Below are 21,054 nucleotides of genomic sequence, written 5' to 3' on the forward strand. Positions count from 1 at the left end.
TGGTGAATGTTTGTCACTGTAATTCCTCTACAAATTATCTGGAGCCAGGATTTTCTAAAGCGTTTAAGAGAACAGGACACATTCAGCCATCACTGGATTCTGAATTAAAATGGGATTTAAACGTCACTTCTTCAAAATCCAGGTTTTAAGATGGTAGATGGGTACTTCCTTTTAATAGTCTTTCTATTTAACCAGCACATAAATCTATGTGGCTGTACATTGAGGTGAAAATTATTTATATGATATTCATACTTGAATTCTTCATAATCTTTTCCTGTGGTTTCTGGTGCTTCATACCAAACAAGCATTTAATGCAAAAGAAAATGCTCTAGCCCTTTATATAAATCTAAAACTTTTAATATCTATTTATAGTGAGACCCAGGTATCATGGCTGTCACACTGACACAAGATTGCCTCTAGAGAAAGGAAGAGACAGGTTAACCAGAGACTAGCTTTTATTGTGCATTTTTTATGCAACAGAACAAATGGAACTGGAGGTATGTAGTAAAACCAATATTCAAATTAGAATTAACACCTGAAATAGTAAACTGTAGGTAACAAATGTCTTTATAATTAAAAATATTGACTGTTTAAAAAATTCTCTAAGATTTTATATTCTTTAAAAGAAATGTGTGTTGCCACATAGAAAACAATTCACACATCCTATAGAAATTGTCACAAAAACCTTACTAGTCTATATTACACTATGCACTTTTCTTTTGTACAATATCTGATAAAGGTCTATCCCTAATCTGTACTTACTCTACACAGTACAATCATCATAAGAAAGTATTCATAGAATTAACTACACCATAACAATAAAAATATCAGGATTAATGTTTTTTTAAATCACAGTTTCTCCACAAATATTTGTCATAGAAAATATAGCGAAGGCATGTTGGCACAGATGGGCGTGCGGTGCTGCTACACAAAGTTTGAGAGAAGGCAGATACATAAATGACAGTAAGATTAAAGCCTATGGAAGGATAAGACAAGAATCTCTGTCCTCCTGGGACTTCCTGGAGTGACATGATAGATAGCAGTTTCCTTCTGTTGCTGGGAAGGGATGTGCTGGCTTACAAAGCACACTGCCTATATATGGATATCTCCCTCTGCAAGGGCTTAAGTGCTATCTATTATTTCAGGTCCCATATATAACATATTGCAGATATTTAGATGCTTCAATGTGTGTGAATTTATAACACCTAATGAACAAATTAACTGGAATAAGTTGTTGTGCAAGGTTTGGGATTTTTAAAATTAAATGTGTGGGTTAAGTGGCCATGATGGCAATTGAAAACAGACAACTGACAAAAGTTTTTATACTCTCTTATTTTAAAACAAAACATGAACAAAAATATGAGCTGGTGTCTGTTAATGCCTGTCTGTGACCATGATTCATGTCACTGGCCAGTGCACATAAGCAATTGAGGACAAAATTTTGTTCATAAAGAAAGGTCCAAACCTGCAAAGCCATTTCTACTGCCAAAGCGGCTTTCAGGATGAAATTATACTTTTGGTTATTTTGCACAATGAGAGTAGAGGATTGTGAGTGGCTCCAGGATGCTGGCTATGCTTTTTACACTAAAAATAAAGCTAGGCTTACTAGTTATTACAGCAAATCTTTCAGTTATTGAGAGGTCTGTCCAGTTCAGTAATTCTGTTCTGCAACTGCTATAAAATGTTTATACCTTAAACATCATACAATTAAGCATCTGAAAGGAAACCATCACAATGTTTACAAAAATACAGCATGATACATATCGCTGTGGACAAATTTACAGTATAATGTTGACTCACACGTTCTGACATGTTTTGCCAAATAGTTCCGGCATGTGTCACCACATTAAACATAGACCAGCAAGACTTACACCATCTGAGCAATGTAACATCTTCTATTATAGTTCTTTTTAAAAAAGTGTAAGTTCAACACCGAAAAGCTACTATAGGATATCTGTACTGTGACATTTCTATACACTGATTTCTCCTCCAGAGGCCACCATGTAGTGTGACTGCTCCAAGAAAGTCACCTCCTGTCTGTAATGAAGGAATGCTGTACTAAACCCCTTGGTCTAGTGAGTGACTTAACTTCTAGTTGACTTTAGGAAAAATAAATAAATTATATTGGGGCCAGTGAGTACCTTACAACCCCTTTTCAAAAAAAAATCACCAAAATTAAAGTGAACTGAGAGGTATTGGACATTTGAGGGCCTAAAGCACACAGGGACTGAGCGAGGTCCTCTCTATGGCAGTGCATGGTGAGCCCATGTCTCGAGATGCCCCATGGGCCAGGAGAGACCTGTCACAGCCACAGGCAGAGGAGGTGAGGGCAGGAAGGGGCTCCTGTGTGGGTGAGATGAGACTGCCCCAGCCCTGCAGCCAGGCTGGGCTCCAGGAGCACTGCACCCCACGGAGCCCTTCCTGGCCTCTGAGGAAGGGACCAGCGCCTCCTGCCTTGCCTGGTGCAGGGGGAGAAGGTGGGGAAGGGGAGGAGAAGGCAAAGGGAGCCATCAGTAGCTATGCTTGTGGCTTGACAAGGCGCTGGGGAAAGCTGGGGGTGTATGAGAGGCGCGTTCAGGAGAGCCAACGCTGATGAGGTAGCACTAAGGATGGCCAAAAGTGAAGTGAGATTTCTTCCCAAAACCAGCTCCCTCTACCTGCCAGAGGGGAAATGTTGCCTCAGGAAGTGCTGGTTCAGGCTGTGGAGGATGCCAACACACTGGCCTGAGTGAGCACACCAGTGGAGGATGCCAACACTGGCCTGAGCGAGCACACAAAGGTAAGGAGATGGAAACACCCTGATGTGGAAAGGAAAGGACATTGTTTCTTTGGCATTGCATGTTTCTGGTGTGGATCATTTTAGAAGGACAATGGACTCCTAAACATTCAAAATTGAACTTTTTTTGTGGACCAGCTTTTGTTTTTAAAGCTAGTATCTGCTTCCAATGTTGTGCACCACTGCAAATTCTGCCCCAATAGCTCTTTTCTTACAGCTCTCAGTCTGGATCTCATGTCTACCTACCACAGAACACTAAACCAGATTCTTCTAGCCCAACCCTTCCCTGAATGCAACATTGAGCAAAACCAGCACATTGCCTCACCTCTTTCAAGGAACGGATATAAAGCACAAATTAAAGTGAAAACAAGAAAAGGCAATTTAAAGCCTCTAAAGCTACATAATATGGCTGCAGAATAGGAACAGACAAAGGAAAATCTGTCTTCTGAAATGGCAATTTGTTTTTAGCAATCTTCTTTTAATGAAAACTGTCATGATCAACTCTAATCCTCTAGAAATCTAGATAAATATACTGTCTATCTGATATACAATGCAATTTTTATCTGTTAGAAACGCCTGTTATTGTTCTGGGTCTTTGAAGGATTCTGCTGTTGATGAGTGCTGCTGTTTTACTTGGGAAGCTTAATTTCCTGACAGAGTTGGCTAAGAAAGTCCCTGGATTTTCTGTCTTGTGTGGTACTTTAAGGTAGCATTCATAGTTATGTTCTTTTCTGTTAGCAAATGGGAAACCACTCCTTTTTTTTCTCTTTTGAGTGTGCAGACTTGTGGAAATCTTCTAGTCAGGGAAAGCAAATAGCACCCAGCTGTTCTGAGCCTGGGCCTGGGATTGTTATCAGTAGGCTGAAGAGATATTAGCTGCTGTTTCTCTAGACACTTCTATAGTTTTTAAATGACCTTTCCTCTACAACTGGATGAAATGGACTGCATGTTCCCTTTGAGTGTGCTCTGAAGGGTTTGGAAATAATAGGCACTGAGAAGTCCCATAAAGCAGGTCTTGAAATGGATTTCTTTCTGTTAACTGGCACATGGTAGGATGGAGAAGCTGAAATGTATGCAGTATGTGTTCAAACATGCTTTGGCCTCCTAAATGACAGCAGGATTAAGTATGTTCAACAAACAGTCTCTCCTAAATTAAGTGGTTGCTACTGCAGTACGACGTGGCTCTCAGTGCCATCAATCTCCAGAAGCATCCTGCATGCCTCTGTTGAAGACCTCGTCCTGCGAGCCCGGGTGCTCGGTGCCCTCGTAGTAGGAGGTGCCGTTGTGCAGGAAGGTGCCCACGGCGCGGCCCTGGCGCGCGTGCCCCACGGCGTCGCTGAACACCTTGTTGATCTGCTCCTCGGAGGGCATCCACCAGTCCGGGTTGGAGGTGCAGTGCATCCTAATGAACTCTGCAGGAAAACAGGCAAGCATTGAGAGCAACTTGTCTTTGCAGCATCTGGTATTGCCCAGGTGTCAGGAGCTCATGGGAAATAAGAAAGGAGGTATTGCTGCTCTGCTTAAGCAGAAGGAAAGCCTTATGGGGGATGCCATGATAATGCCACTTGGACCTATTTTATTTCTGCATAAGTGTGCTTCTCCACATGCAGTGTATGTTGTTACACCTGAGCTACCTGGGTGACTTATGGGACCTGGATATAAACTCCTTTCTTGTGGAAATACAAAGAACTAATTCAAAGTGAAGGCTGTGATTCAGCATGTGCAGTAAGTGTAAAAGCTAACATGAGCCAGGAAATATTTCATTAGAAGCCTGTTGGTATCTATACCTCAAGGTGATTGCTGTTGGATCTTCCTGACCTCCCTCTGCTGGCTCCTTCAGCACCTGCAACCAGCAGAAGTCCCCCCAGCCTGCTGGAAAATGTCACTGCCATTATTTCAGTTTGGTGCACCTGTCTGTCTGGGAGATCTTTCTTTTAAGTTCTGCTATTTTCATCTCCCTGTATTTTACACCTATTTTTTCAGAGAGTAATTTGGCCTTAGAAATAGCTAAATGAGATCAGAGAGCTGACTGGGGGAGCCTTGCAATAGTTTTCAATGCAGGAGAAAATGAATTGTACTGCATGCATTTTAGCTATTTAAATAGCTGCTACTGCCACATACAGCTATTTGTATGTGATGATTACATTTTTTATAATTTATTTTTCACATTCTTTGACGTGCTATATGCTAGGCTTGCAGAAGGTGCCCTGCCAAGTCTGGAGTTGTAACTGCTAGGCATAGCTCAAATAGGTGTATTTGGACTTTGAAACATCCAAATATGATTTTAAATGTGAGAGCATCTTATTAGAGATACTGGATACAGTGTAACTCATATAGAAACAGAGCTGCTTATTTATTTTGTAACATTAGTAATTCCCTCATGCAGCATTGTGTGTCCCAGGATATTTTTAAATTCTATTTTCTACTGTTGACAAGCCAACAGCACAATAAGTGGTGTAAGGTAACTTCATTACTGTCACCACATCTCCAGACAGGGAATGCTGTGCTTTTACATGAGTTCCCGTGCCTGCAAGGTATCTCATCTGTTGGACAATTAGGATGTGATTTTTGCATACCTCCTCCAGCAGTGTGTCTGCGGAAGTGATAGCAATCTCTGTTTTAAATTCATTTCCCTGGAAATCCACAAGCAACAGTAATTCCTACCTAGTTATGTTCCACACTCATCTTTTTCTCAGAGAAATGGTTACCGTGTAAAGTAATGCTATAATTTAAGCATGCCAGGATGTTTTAAAACTGGTTCCAGACACCAGTCAGTTGTAGGAATATATTAAAAATATGTTTATATATATTTAAACTCTGAGTGCAGACAGAGAACCAATTTGCACTCTCTGCGATGGTGGAAAGGCACAATTAGCTGGGTTGAGAATTAGTCAGACATTTGTTACCTTGGCTTGTAAATGAGTAGGAGCTAGTGGCCAACTCTCAGCACTGGAGAAAGTTGTCATGTTCCCACCTACACACGAAGGCCCAAGGGAGAGCTGTCTACTCTGCTTTCTTAGCTGGTCATTACATACTGCATGTTTTGGCTTCCTCTTCAAGCTTTTGACAATTAAAGAAATTACCCTTTCTCTTTCTCCCAAAGAGTGTTCCCTATGTTCTGCATGTCCAGGACCTCAAAAAGAGAGTGGCTACAAGCAAAATTCCATGCACAGATGCATTTACTATTAGTCTTGGGAGGCAGGTGAGAGAAAGGGGAAGAAAAGGGTATCAACACTCTGCTTGTGCATAAATTATTAGGTGATACTTAAAGTAACAGTAAATGCTAAAGTGCTTGTTTCCAGCCTTCATTTCCCAGCAAAACTTCTGGGCCCCTGCTCTCTCTAGGCCTCTGCAGCACAGTGTGCGATGGATTTGCCCTCCAATTTAGCTCTGATAGAGTTCTGGTAGAGTCTCATACAGCAGCTTAAAAGATTATTTTGTAGTACAAAAAGTGCTTGTTTGCCTCATTTGTCTGTATGTTGAATCTGAGGTCATTACCTGGTTACATCAATATTGTACCCTAACCTCAGGCCTTATCTACTTAGCCTTGTTGGATTCTTCTACCCTAAATGGGAAGAGGCCCATACATCTGATGTGTGTAACCACTTGGGACTCCAGCTGGATGAGTGAAGATATTTTTATCACTGACTGACCACAATATAGCTTTTTACATTGCATTGATTAGTAAAACATTCTTGAGATTAGTTCAACCAAAATTTCACATATGCGCTCAAAAAATACTATAAAGTTAACTATGAGTTAATTAAAGAAATAATAAGCATATGCATTTATACAATGCAGATGTTGAAACTAAAAACATATTTTTACTTTGGTTTTAAAAAGTCCTGTATTGTATGTTTTATTATAAAGCTTGCTACCAGCCTTTTCAAACAATTTTAGGAAACCAAAGTACACAACATTCTTTTCAATCTGTACCCTTTCTGTGCAATATCCTCACTCTCTAACATTGTGAAATGCTTGCAAAACTCCCCTCCCTTTTCAGGCCAAACACGGGGGAGAGTTCTTCCCTAACATTTTAAGGCAATGTTGCATCAGTATGCATAAAAATAAGGTAAATTCTGGACAACATGCTTATGTATACTTTGTAATTAACCTGAAGATATTCTTGACCCTAGAAGATGTTTTCAAACCTACTCTGAAACTAGCTTCTAACTCCAACGATGCACTGTGTTCTTGTGCATCATATCCTTACTAAACATTAAACTGTAACTATTCCTTTGGTGAGTTTTGCTGTGTATTGCTGTTAAAAAATTACCTGAGCTTATTATAAAAGAGTGTAATCAGGAATGTCTGGTTTTGCTTCACTGCTTCTTGAAGTGTATTAGTGTCATGTGCTCTTGCATTTGGGTCCTCTTAAATAAGAGGCCTTGTTTTTTCCCATCAAAACACCCCAAACACATATATTATACATACATACATACACACTTGTATGTATGTATGAAAAGAAAGTGGAGGGTTTCTGGGTGCTTGCCACCTGCCTGCGAAACCCCTTCTAGTTCAGCCAAAAATGCTTCTACTGAGGCAGAGCCAATGTGGTGAAATGAGATCACATATGGTGGACACTGAGCGAAAAGATGCAGTACCTCTGAGACATGTTACTTTAACTGGATCCAGAGGACGTCTTTCAGGACCTGTCTCTCCTGACTGCACTGACCTTTTCCTTTTCCCAAGGCCGCATGAGTACTTAAGCTCATCGGTTGTGAAAACAAATCTGATGAGATAGCGGAGGAGCCGTCGTCCGTCTTTCTTGGAAGAATTTACAGCCTCATCCCACTGTTTACTAGTGATGTAGACAGGGTAGTTGTTCAGCAACTGCTTACTCCCCTGAAAAAGTGAAAGATTTCTGTTGCTTATTTTACAAGGCAGACAAGTGAAAATGTTAGTTGCAATAAAAGATACGTTTTTAACTATCCACGATACTGACAGCGAAACACAACCCACAGTGAACACTTAGTTACTCTTACAGAGAATGAGCACTTCTAAAATTACATTTCCATTTTCTAGAACTCAGGTTGGGTGAGGTACAATGTATAAATTTTGAGAGGTGCAGCTATTGATAATTTCCACTTTCACAAGCAGGTTAAAAAGAGTTAAGAATCAGCAACTGAGCATACTATTTAAGTGTAATGTTTCTTCTTAATATGGTAAAATGCATAAAAAGGGTCTTTGAAGAGCCTGATCAAATGGATCACTTCATCACAGCTGATAGTTTCCTTCAGAGGTGACTCTTTTGGTCTATTTTTATAATAAATTTATTACTTCTGTAGAACACACCTGAAACTTGACAGCAATTATGTTACTGTGAAAAATGTAAAGAAAATAAGTAAAGCAACTATGAAAACTAAAAGCTTCATTATTATTAATGAATGCTGTATTAACTCAAATTATAGCTTTAAAGAAATGCCACTGTGTCAGCTGGAAAGAAATTTTGCTTTTAACCTTCATAATTTGTGTGCTTCAATATTCCAACATTAAATGAATGCTGTGGGAGTAATTATGGGGATTCCTGTAATCCACACACATTTATAAGCCCTCTTAAGTCAATTCTGCCTCAATTGTATTTAATTCTCGTTGCCCATAAAATGCTACAATTCAGGATTACCCAATTAATGTAAGATGGTACTGTTAATATAATTGAAATAATTGAAGTACACAATGAAAACCCAAACCACACCCTCCTAGAGACTCATTCACTTTTACAGCTGCACCTCCTTATCAAAATACATAAATCTGATAGCCCAATTAGTGAACCCTTTGTGTAGACCTGAGGTTTGACAGGAGCCTGCAGTGAGCTGGAGAAACACAGGTCAGATGCTCAGGGAGGTGCTCAGCCACAAGCCACACTTGTGGGCAAGTGCTGCAAAGTTCTCACTTCCAGGCCTTTGATATCTGAAAACTATTTTAAGGACTACCCTTGCCTCCTTTCACATATTTATTATAGCATCCTGGGAGACAGCTTGAGAGCATCTTTGAAGTTTTTCCTCAGGTATTCATTTTTAATTTTTTTGGCGAGTTTGATAAATATATGGAAGATTGAATTTAGTGAAGACTGTGCTGAGATTATCATTAGATAATCTGTATGATCTAGAGTCACACCACCTCCCAGTGGGGTTAGCATCACTGGGGGCTCACCTGTGTGATGTCTGCTACTTGCTTGCCTTGCTATAAGCTGCTGGCAAAGATAGCTGTGAACAAACACAAAATGTTGCAAAGAAAGGCAAAATGTAAGGCAAGAGATGGGCTTTGTCTGTCTGAAGAGCCACTCCTCCCCAGACACCTCAACACTTCACTCCCCTGTAGCTGTAAATTCAAGCTCTCACCTCCAAGAGAAAAACCCTTCACCTATAGTCTAGCCCTGTTAAATCTGGGGCTTTCTCTTTGCACTTTATTTTCTCCTCACATCGCTGCAAACAAGTCAGGGTCAATTCCTGCCCCTCCACTCATGACACAGGCAGCTGCTTTAGTTTTTGCCCATACATGATCCCCTGGGATGCCTGAATGTCTGAAGAGCTCTGCCATGGAAGAACATTACAATCCATCCAGTCCAGCTCCTTGTCCTCTTCCAACACTGGGAAGGAGCTGGGGAAGGAAGAAGAGCAGAGGGGCAGCGTGGAAAGCTCTTTGGAGGCAATATATTCTTATGCTGAAGTAGTTGTGACAACTTTGTCACAGGGGTGTTGGCAGGAGTACTCCCTTGGCTTGTTCCACTGCATCAGTACAAAGGACCACGTGATCCTCACGCTGGTACTTAATTGTTCTTCAGCAGCTAGTTCACATCCCTTCTATAGAAAGTAAGTTATTTTCCTACCTTTGATTTCTGAAACCTATTTTTTCCTATAAAAAAACCCTTTAGTGAAGCAACGACCATTCTTACTGATACCACTGCAGAGTACAAGCTGCAGGTGACTGTAGGTGCTGGCCTGCTGTCAAGCCCTGCCAGGCCTGCCTTGGGCAATGCAAGCCCACAGTGGCACAGGGTTGGGCTCCAGGCTTGCTCATGTGCATTAGGGACAGATGCTCAGGCATGGCTTTGCTAAGCAGCAAGCTATCCAAAAGCTATTCTGTGTTTATATATATATAGCACTGATGAAAATAGGGAGCAGCAAGGCCCAACATCTAGATTTCATGAGAGCTCACACTGCTATTAACTGAGGACAGGGTAATAAATTTTGTGTAACTCCTCAGCATCAATTTTATAACACTGCTCTCTTGTTCCCCCTGAAATGTAGGATATTTTTCCTCATTCTTCTCCAAGGCATGATATAGTGTTATGCCACTCTGTTAAACAATTACAGGATTCCTGCTACAGATACACTTTCATTGCTTCCTCAGAGAGTAAAGCACTTCTGGGCAAAACATTCTCACTAAATGTATGATGTGGTTTGGTGTGTCCAGCAGTCATTAAACTAAAACAAGCATAAAACCTCCCAGAAATGAAATAAGCAGACTCTGAAGGAAGAACCAAAAATACAAATGTATCTCTGCTTGTATTTGTACATGATAAAATTTATGAATAAAAGATTAATATCTGTGTTTAATTGAATAAAAAATTCTGCCACACTGTGACAAGCTATTCCTTGTGAGACATTACAAAACAGCCTCAGTTTTTACAGTACTTGAAAATTTTAGTTAAGCAAAAGAGCATTTAAAAAAAGGAAAATGAATCCTTGGATGATAACAGCTAGTGATAAATATAAGTATGTATTTATTAATTTGCACAGGATAAAACTGAATGGAGGAGCAAAGTGATACACACCCTGAACTGCAGCATGCCACGTGCAGCCACGCTCAGTCACGTAGCTACAGCTGTCACCAGGGAGCCCCAGCCCAAATTCTACCCACAAATATGGTGTTTCTGAAGAAAGAAGAGAGAAAAGCTACCCAAAGCAGGGCAAGCACACCTGGTGCTGATGCAGGGAGTTAGGTGCTGCTCAGTAAAGTAATTCTAGATGATACTAATGATGTGTTTCCTCCATTTAGGGTATAACTGTACCTAAAAATGACAGGTTTTAACCTGTTTTTCTACTAAACGCCTACTGATTTATTTGCCTGCATGTTTGTAATGAATAATCCAGCACAAAGAGATGCAGCTTAGTGTTTTCACTGTACACTACCTCGGTTGGGTGGTCTGTTGGCTGGGGTACCATAAGCTGGTTGTGATGCTGAAGTACAGTCTTCAAATAATCTAAAACCGTCTGGCAGGGCACTGCATGAAACAAATTGCAATTACTGTACATTAGCTATAAAGCACAAAATAGAACAACAACATTAAATCAAGCAGTGTTCCTTAGTATCTCTGTTCTATGTCTGTGAGATTTATTTCAAATAGGAAATACTTCTCATTTTGATTTGTGAAGGTATTTCATTTAATAAATGTACAAGTATTGTATTGCCTATACTGAGATCTCTGAAACTACTTTTATTTTTCTGCCCACTGGTTTTCAAAGGGTTTTTTCCCAATTTTGAAATTATAATTACTCCAAATACAAATTAGGTCAGCAGTAATGATAGTAAGAAAAAAAAAAATCTGTAAATACTGTAAAAATCCCAATCCATACAAAGGAGGAAACATTTACAGGACCTAAATAATGCATTGATTAACATGTAAATATGCTTAAATATTTTTGAAAATTCAGTCTGATTAAATATACTAAAGAGATTCAATGACTTGTATACTCCAATTTGTACACCGTCCCTCCTCCCAGATTTATTATAAAACTAGGTGTTAGGCAAATTGCTTTATTTCTCTTTGCCCTTATCCTCCCCCCTTTCCATTCCCATCACTCTGATCCATTTCAGTAGTGGTACCAACATCCTATTCCCTTCTGTTGAGGTGATAGGTTAATTAGGGATGATTCAATTATGGGTCTCTCTTAAGCAGATGCTGCCACATCCCTGATTAACTCTGGAGTATTTTTGAAATACAGCTCTTTTCTCCTGAGCCTGAAACACCATAGGAGAATTAAACAGATATTAATCCAACATTACAACTGACTTGTGCAAGACTAAATAAGCATAGTTTTTAACGTACCTTATGACTTTCACATTTTGAATGGGTCGTTTTTGTAAAGTATTCAGATTTAATCATAGCTTCAGCTCAAAACCCAGAAGAAATATTTACATTCCTTTTTTAAAAATTACTATTTCTTGGCATTTTATTACTTCTTTTCTGAAAAAATGTGGTGTTTTGGGCTTTCTCTTAAGCTGGCAGTCTGGAAGCAAGCACTGAAATATCTGAGAATGTCTGAAGGTAGGATTTATGGGTATTTTGCCCTCTTTCCTTGGCATTTACACCACACAGCTTACTATGCCCCTGTCTAGGCAGACAGGGTGCAGAACAAAATTACTCTGTGCAAAACAGACCCTTTACTGTAGGATAAGAGGAGTTACATCCAGCCCTCTGCACACAGAAGTCATGCAAAGTGCCTGATATGATGAATAAAATTCTATGTTATTGCACCCCACGTTGACTTCTCTGTAAAGACAACCCATCAGTGTATTTACTCCTGCTTCTGTTTTTTCACACAGTAAGTAATCTCACTGCAGGCTACCCAGGGATGTGTTTACCTATGTTCTTCCAAGGGTTTTGGGCTCAATTGAGAAGACAACAGGAAATTACTTAACCTGTTGTGTCCCCAGCAGATGAAGTGCAGCTCTACTTGAACTCTGTGCTGCTGATAAAATGCCTTCTCATCACCACTGAGAAACATGAAAGTACTAAAAGCTGGCCAAAGCTTATAAAAACTTCTATCCTCATAAAAGCAGCAATGTTTTGAGCACAGCATTGTTTTTTTAATCGTTGTAGTGACTGGAGGATGCTGATCACTTCTGACTTTAAAGCCAAGACACAGCACAGTTTGCTGCTGGTACAAACAACCTCAACCTTTCAAACACCAGGTACTACTTGCAAATCCAGACTTCTTGGGCTGCAATATTAATTGAAGCCTAGAAGAAACCACAAAGAGGGCAGCACGAGGTGGAGAGTCAAAGCTTTGGTTTTGTTGCTGTGTCCTTCTCATGACTCTGCAGATATTCTCTTCTCAGCAAACAGTTCTTTGCTGAGAACTCTTTCCTCCAAACCCTTCAGGAAATGTAACTTTCTCAGAGTCTGGGGGTCCCAGCTGGGAAGATGAATAATCATTTAAGTCTATTAGTTTATTTATTCTGTTTATCTTTGATGGGGTCTCCACAGGGTTAACAAGACCATAGCCCCCTGGGCTGATACTCTGTATGTTTATGCAGGTATCCACTATCAGGACATCACCAACAGGGATTTGCTCTTACTCTAAGCAGTGGGAGAGATACCACCATTGAGATAACACTAGCTATGATTTAGCAGAAAGCCTGTGGGGAGGCAGTAATTTTCCTGCCCATTAGGGAAGGCGTTTCCATAGACTTTACCTTCTGGAAGTGCCACTGTCTCAGAATGGACTCTGGAGATGGCAAAGCAGCCTGGCCTGCAGAGAATGAAAGGGCAAGGTCTTTGCAGGAGCTAAAGGGCAAGGAGGAGTGGGGCCCACAGGGAACTCAGTGTGCCAGGGAAGGCTGGTCTGGCTAAGATGTTAACCAGGACACATGCAGGAGGGGCAGGTGTTTGCTGCCATTGATCCAAGTTTAAGATGTTGTTATTCTAGGTATCTGTATGTTGTAACAAGTGCTTATTCAGCACAGCTTGTCACAGCTTTCTCTGCAGAGAATCCTAATTTCTAATGAACAGTTGAACAGTGACTGTGGTGGTCACACCCTGTGCCAATGACAAAATCCAGGCTCTGATCTCTCAGCCCGAGCTGCCACACAGGACAGTGACTCCCTGGACTAAATCCTCCCTGCAACAGACAGCATCAGTGGGTAAAACACCATAGAACTCAAGCAGTCATCTCCCAGTGATGCAGTTTCTACCCACAGGAACATAAACCTTATTTCAAGTCTGCATTCTGTTTTCCTTCAAACTGGGCTTTGCAAAATTTTTTGGAAAAGAAATGGAAAATGCCTGTTACTTGTTACATAATGAAGGTAAAGTAATTTCTCCATTTTTTCTTTGCTAAGCCCAACACTGACCTTCCAGAGGTGCTGGGCTCCCGCTAAAAGCAGAGTCCCTCCACCTCCTTACATCTCCTGTCTGTACAGCTGATGGCCATGGGTTTTTTGGCCAAGCTGTGCATCAATATCCAAGCAGAAAGTCACTGTGACTTCCCAAAGCCTTTCTCAGGGCACTGAAAGCACTCAGTGCCTTTCCCAGTGCATTTCCCAGGAGCTGAAGCCAAGCAGAGCCATGTTCTCTGTGCTCCAGCACACAGAGATCAGCCAGGTCTGTCACCTCACATCCTCCTCTCTCACAGCTGCCTCTGCACCTCTTGCAAGCTGTAAGCAATGACTGTGTGCTCATGGATTAAAGTATTAAAAACATGGGCTGTGAACAGTTTCACAAAAAACATCCCTCCAGAAATTCAACCGCATCATGGCAGTTTTCCCGAATTTCCCGAATACAAATATATTTGTATTTTTAAATCATGTTTTGTAATTTTAATGTTATGTAACACCCTGAATATCTGCAATACTCATCCACCAAACTTTTCATCTCATCAAAACCATAATTTGGCAAGATGTAGCCTGGTACTAATGCCATTATTCTGGTTTAGCACTCTATTAATTGAAGCTGGCATCAGCTGTGCAATTAGTTTGTCTGGCTCAGTATCAGGCCAACGAAATCACCATCATCCAGGACATGTCCTTTTAAAAAAATCAAGATACTATTTCCATCTTTCAGTCTTCTAAAGCATCCAAAATATTACAAAGCATAAAGAAAAATGATGGTCAGAATTGTGTTTTTCATGGGTTGGGTTTAGCTCCTGAAGTGAGCTGTCCAAACCTCCTGGCTTTGCAAACATCACCCTTGGGTAGCAGCTGCCTTGAGCCTTTGGCAGTGAGCTGATGTGCACTTAGGGAGGAAAAGCTGTGGTGTGCAAGCAGCTACTGCTCTCCAGGGTCCCAGCACAGGGAGGCAGCTGGGACAGGCACTGAGGCTGCAGTCCCACATGAAGCTGCTGATGAATGTGTGGTAACACCCAGAGTTACAGTGGAAAGGGAAAATATTTCTACCTGCTTACCATCACCATTATATTGGTGTGACTGCATCATGCTACCCTTCACAAGTACCAGAACAGAAATAGTCAATGAACAGTTCCATATTATTGATAAAATCTGTTTCTGTCTGATAATGGTCCAACACTGTTTTCAGGATGTCATATTTTTCCTTTATTTTGCTAGGGAAAAGAAGCCTTCTCTAGACAATGCTCCACATTTCATTTTAATCATTAGTTTACCACTGATACAACTGCTTTTTACACATCACCATTAACTTCCCCTTGAATCCATTTGTTATGTTTCTAATTCTTCCTTTACTTTCCCTCTAAACTGGCTGGTTTTGTAATCAGCATTATACTTCTCCTCTTAGATAATCTTTTGGAGTCTTCAGTGACATGTTTTTAATGGTTCCCAATTATCACTCACTCTATTTTTTTTTCTTTTTAAACCTCTGCCTCTGATAATTGTTTCCAAATTTTTATGAAGGGCCATGAGCATCCCTATGATTGGTTAGAGCTGGGTTTTTGCTCATTATAAATTGTTACTGGGACACAATCACTTACATGACTTACACTGATATCTGTCACAATGAGAACTCTCATTTATCCACCCAAAAATCCACTGCAGCCTCCAGTGTAAAACATTCCAGTGCTGTTTACATTGCCAAAGCACAGCACTGTGAAGAGACGCTTGGGCTTGCTGTAAATACAGCACATCTCCAAGGTAAATAAAGTGTCTCTCCAACCTCTCCTGCAGCATCAGACAGTCCCAGTGAGATGGGATGGCTCACCCCAGTTTGGCTGTGTGCGTCTCTGCAGTGTCTCAGCCCCATAAACAGACAGTAAGAAATCTGGTTATTCTGCAATCAATAAGATTTTGTGCTCTGTAGCTGACACTGGCTGGTATTCCTCTTGGTGTTCTGCAGAAGATGAACCCTTAGCACTTGAGACCATTTAGCTCTGCCTCACCAGAGGGGAGGAAAATGGGGAAGGGTGTACATGTACTCCAGCCTGCTCAGGCCAGCAGCTGTTAGCTCAGCCTGGCTCAGCTCTGCACTGTGTCCTCCTTCACCTGACCTTGAGCAGCGCTTCTCTCTGAGTTCATTGCAGGGCATTTCTAAATTGATGCTCGACTGTCAAAAAGATGTAACAAATGATAGGGAACGTGCTGACGAACCACAGGGCTGTGTGAATTTCTTATAGCATTAATGGAGATGCCTTTGCTGCCTGAGATTTGAACAAGTGTGCATGGCTTGGATTATTTTAGCTCATACGGTCATTTATTTCAATAGTCAGCTGAAAGCCAGCAAAAGCTGCATGGATGGTCCAAGAAGATGAGTTTGTTTGGAGTGTGATGGGCTGGAAAAACAGCAAGGGGCAAGGAAAGATAGGGGAGGAGCTGATCTCAGTGCTCAAGAGCCTGCAAATTTGGATATTTGTGACTGGATGGTAAAATAAAACCAGCACTCATTTGTAGCGAAAGCATAAAGCAGAAATCAAAAGAATTGACACAATCTGTAGGAGGGTGTTAAAGATTTCCTAAACTGACCTACATGCCAGCTGAAAACAGGGAAGGGAGAAAAATTCAAGGAAATATCTCATTACTTAAAAAATCCCTCTCAGCTGTGTTTTCCAGGTAAATAATTTAATTTCTATAAATCTGCATCTGAAAAGCCATTGTACTTTTAATTTTCTTTTGCAATAGATTTCTTCCAGAAAAAAAGAATGTTCCCCTCCCATATGCCCCTGGGATATACACCTCTGCATAAACAACAGATTAAAAGAGATAAAACAAGGCAGCTGTGCATCTCATTTAAGTGATGCTGCCACATGCTCCTGTGGCTTTTATTTTTGTCTGTGCTCTCTCGCTTTCCATCTACTCATTAGAAAGAGCCTCTTCTTGTGATCCCATTCAGCAGTGAAGTCTTCCCTTTGGAGGGGACATCCTCTGCAAACCCCTCTACTACACATTTCTTCTGCTGGTAACTAACAGGGAAACCAGGAAATCCCTTGTGACAAGGGACAGCAGTTTGTGTCACTAAAAACCAAATGTTTACCGGCAAAGGCCAAACCAAAGCTGAGACCTGGGAGTTCATCCTTGACAGGCTGAACTGCAGCTCCCCACAAAACTCTCACCAGCTCTGGTTTCCCAAGTCGGCTGAGAAACCCGATCTCCCAAATTCTTGTGGGTTTGTATTCAGAAACACAGAGAAAACAGATAAAGCAAGCCCTGGTCTGCTGCAGTTACATGTTTCAGTAAGTTTTTGTACTCAGGTTGCTTTAGCAAAGTAAGCTGTCCCCCCCAGCAGCAAGCAAAGCTGTGCTACAAATTCAAAGGGGTTCTTGTGCCCAACACTGGGTGACCGTGCTCGAGGCTCTCTCTTCTCACTGTAACTTCACACTTTGAAGCTGAAGAGCAGAACGAGGCCACAGATCAGACCAAAACATCCAGAACATCAAGGGAAACCAAAGAAGTGGTTAAATGTGAACATCAAGAAAAAGGACAAAAAAAAGGACATGAAAAAGTGTTCATCATAACCCTTGATGGGTGCTTTATCTACACTGTGGCTGTGGTAGGCTCTTTGGAAACATGAGGCTCTGAAAGTATAAAGGAGACTGGATTTGTAGGGAAAAGTAATATCTTTTATTGTATCATCCAATAGTCAGGAAGAGGAGTCAAGCCTTGGGCATACAAAACCTCCTGGAAAACTTGTCTGACTTTTCAATTACACTGATATTAACTCTACCTGCAAATCCCACTTTGCTTTGGCTACTTCCAGCCATCATGAATGCAGCCTCTACAGGTGACCAGGACTCAACATTTGAGGGGGTTTTCCTTCCCCATCCCTCTGCTATTTGCTGGAGTATTTTTTGCTGCTGGGCTAACAAAGTTAGAATAATCATTGAATTTGTCACACATTGCTTCATATACTTACTAAATCCCAACTTTTACTACTTTGAGATTGCTTTATCCAAAACCACGCAGCAAAGCTGGGAGCACCAGGAGACAAACCCTAACTCATGATTATAGACCTTTGCTTTAATCACCTGGAAATATTTTTTCCCTTTCAGATAAAAAAGTGTGAGAAAATCATGCTGATTATAATGAAGAGCTGTTTAATATCCTCATGGTTAAAATCCACGTCTTGCATGCAGCTCCACAAATATGTCTTTAGATTTACTACTGGGAAAGTTTCACAGCCACAGTAATTTCTATACAGAGGAAAGAAACTAGGAGACACTTTTCTTCTCATGTACATGGACTACTTTGTTTTGTTCTTAATGATCTCAAAACCCTAAAGAATCAATGATGAGTTTGCCAATTTTGGTAATTCCTTCCAGGAATTACCTAAACTTCAATTATTTTTCAGAAGAAGACACAATAACACACCAAATCAAAATGCTTCTCTTCTGTTCAGTTGAATTGAAAACTGAAAATGCTTAATATTTTGCCCTAAAAAAAATAAATATTGGGAAAACTGGACAAGTTGAAAGAAGTTGCACTGCTTTAAACTCCAAGCACTAAAATACAAATTTTTCTTCATTTATTCTACAGCTGGAACAATTAAGTTTTCACACAAATTTAAGTATTGTTTCAGTCAAATCAAATGGGGTTTCTTTGAGAAAAAAAATCTGCCCATCCAGCAACCAAAATACATGGGGTATTCTATCCATGTAATCGTTTCTCTCCAGTGGTGATCTGCCAAAGAGTGATGCTAGGCTACAGGCAAAAAGATCCTCCAGAACTGAAGGGCTCTACAGCAACAGGGCAGAGTCCTGAAAACTGAAAAATCTTATTTTCTGTGTCCAAAAGCTACAGGAGGATATGTCTTCTGTAATATTTGTTAAAAAAAGAAAAAAGTGTCATTGCCTTTACATCTGCAGAGAAAACACTCTTTTTTGTGGTAGTCTCTTTGTGAGCCTTGCTTTGCAAAGCTTGAGGCAGAGATGTATAGCGGCAACTATTTTTAGATCGCAAACTCTCATGGATTTTAAAAGGGCTTTTGCATATGGAAAGTAAAAAAAAGAAATGCAAAGTATTTCAGGAGAAGGACAGAATGATTCATATTATACAGCAGAAGGGAGGGGTTGGTGCTTTTATATTCTGCTGGCAGAGTTGCTGGTGGAGCCCCAGTGCCCGTGGGGAGGGCACGGCGTGCACTGCCGTCGCCCCACAGGGTCCCCTGCCAGCCCAGCCAGCGGCTCTGGACCCGCTCCCCCAAGCATGGGAACAGAAACCACCATGGAAAAAACGTCCTGCCCTTTCAGTGGCTCCACAGGGACAGCATGGCAACCTTCACACTCACCTGGCCCCCTCGGCTGCCTCCCCACCACGCTCAGTGCCTCCCCTGGCCCCGCGGACGGCCTGCACGAGGGGGATGAACATGCAGGGAAGGAAGTTTGTGCTCTGAGGTTACTTTGATGTGATAGATGGTGGCACACAACACCGACACTCTGCAGAGGGCTTTCTGTCTCCCTCCTGTCTCCCTCCTTTCTGCCTCCCTCAAGATGTATGCAACATCTTGATGGGCCAAAAACAAACAAACAAAAGGCACAGAGAGCAAGCTCCTGTTTACATACAGACCTGGGCAACACAAAAAATTTCTGCCAGCTTTTTTGGGAGTAGGAGCTCACAAGAGCAAAATGAACACTAGAGACAAAAATAATTAGACATTGCCTTTAGCTGATTTTTGATTAACTTTGCTCAGTGGTGGCTGTGTGACTGCCTGAGGATTTCTGTTCTACCATGTAGCAAAATCTCAGGGACTTCTGTGGCTCTTAACACTTCTGCAAACACATGGGTCACTTCAGATCTATTTGGATGTGTCACCAGAAAGCAGCAGATGTATCTGATGATGATTTTATGCTGGCAGGTGAAGTCCTACCTCCTTGCACATCTTTTATATTTGTCTGCTTCCTTTGATACTCTGTAAACAAGGAGTTTCATGACTCCTGGGGGGTGTAAAATGACTATGATTATGCATGTTTATCACTTTTAAAGGGAAATAAAGGGTAAGTGTGATGACCCAGCTAAATACTTGCTGTTTAACCCAGCATTAATCCTAGCAAAATACAGGCAATCACAACGGGATTCAAATGACAAAGAACTAAAGAATATGAATATAATTAATTCCAGTCTAAATGGTGTTATGGAAAGTAGGTCTTGCCAGACTAACCTGATTGTCATTCTTTGATAATCATATAGATTCACCTGAAAAAGATGGGCTGAACAATGTAAGACACCCAGATCTCTGATGGGCATGTCACCTTCCTACCTTCCTTAGTTGATTGCAAAAGTAGCAACACTCAACACCAGCAGACCAAACCAAATATATATTAGGAACCTGCTGTTGACATCTCAAATATTTGGCATTACAGGAATCATCATTAATAGGCATGTTTCTAGAAAGGCCCAACAAGGACTAACAACACCTTCAAAACTATTCAACATTCTTAACCACTATCACAAAGTTAATTTAAAAACAATTTGAAAAATTCTGGATGATACAGAAACTGACAAATCAGCAAACAGTGGGCAAGTGGGACAATCTGGAACACTTAGTACATGAACACAGACAAATACAAAGTGCGTACTTTTAGGAAGAAATGTGCACAGAATGAGAAGCTCAGCTGCACAACCCACCAGGGAAACCACGGGTACAAGTGAAGAGTCTATTCACCTTTGATCAGGCTCATAGGAACATATTGCATGCATTTCCAGTGCCCAGATTTTAAAGAAATTAGCAGAAGGGGAGGAAAAAAACTGCAAAGAAGGATTCAGGTAATTTGAGGAGTTTCAAACAGTTCTGTTTGCTTTGTTTATTTAAAATGGAAATTAAGTCAGCTTTCAGTCTGTAAGTACCTTCAATCAGAAGAAGTACCAAGACCTATAGAGCACTTCATTTAGTGGAGCAAAGCATAAAAGTCAATGGCTAAAAGCTGATTTCAGGTAGTCAGGCAGGGAACAAGGCACATATTTTCACCAGTGTCATTAAGCACTGGAACCAAATGTCAGGTAAGAGATACAGCCACTGCTCACCAGAAACTGGAGGCTGTGTGAGATACTACTCCAGTCAAATACAAGTTATGCATTAATGAAAGTAAAAAAATAAATTACTGTGTTCAGTACAGGTGACTGAATGAAAGCTGTCAGCCAGGTTAGAGACCCTACAG

The 21,054-nt window shown here is 40.9% G+C and overlaps 1 protein-coding gene across 1 annotated transcript in view; it reads right to left on the reverse strand.

Annotated features, from left to right (window-relative positions):
* Positions 1-447: 447 nt before the first annotated feature.
* BEND4 (BEN domain containing 4) overlaps positions 448-21,054 on the reverse strand; it is a 31,540-nt gene continuing 10,933 nt past the window's right edge. Inside the window, exons 3-6 of the mRNA XM_054295886.1 lie at positions 10,912-11,003; positions 7,381-7,621; positions 2,739-4,188; positions 448-2,699 (exon numbers count right to left, since the gene is read on the reverse strand). Of these exons, the coding sequence (XP_054151861.1) occupies positions 3,971-4,188; positions 7,381-7,621; positions 10,912-11,003 (551 nt within the window). The 3' untranslated portion in view covers positions 448-2,699; positions 2,739-3,970. The remainder of the gene's footprint in view (positions 2,700-2,738; positions 4,189-7,380; positions 7,622-10,911; positions 11,004-21,054) is intronic.

This window comes from Melozone crissalis, unplaced genomic scaffold (genome assembly GCF_028551555.1).
Source record: "Melozone crissalis strain CALT ecotype California unplaced genomic scaffold, PUWL_Pcris_2 ptg000006l_1, whole genome shotgun sequence".
Lineage (NCBI taxonomy): Eukaryota > Metazoa > Chordata > Aves > Passeriformes > Passerellidae > Melozone > Melozone crissalis.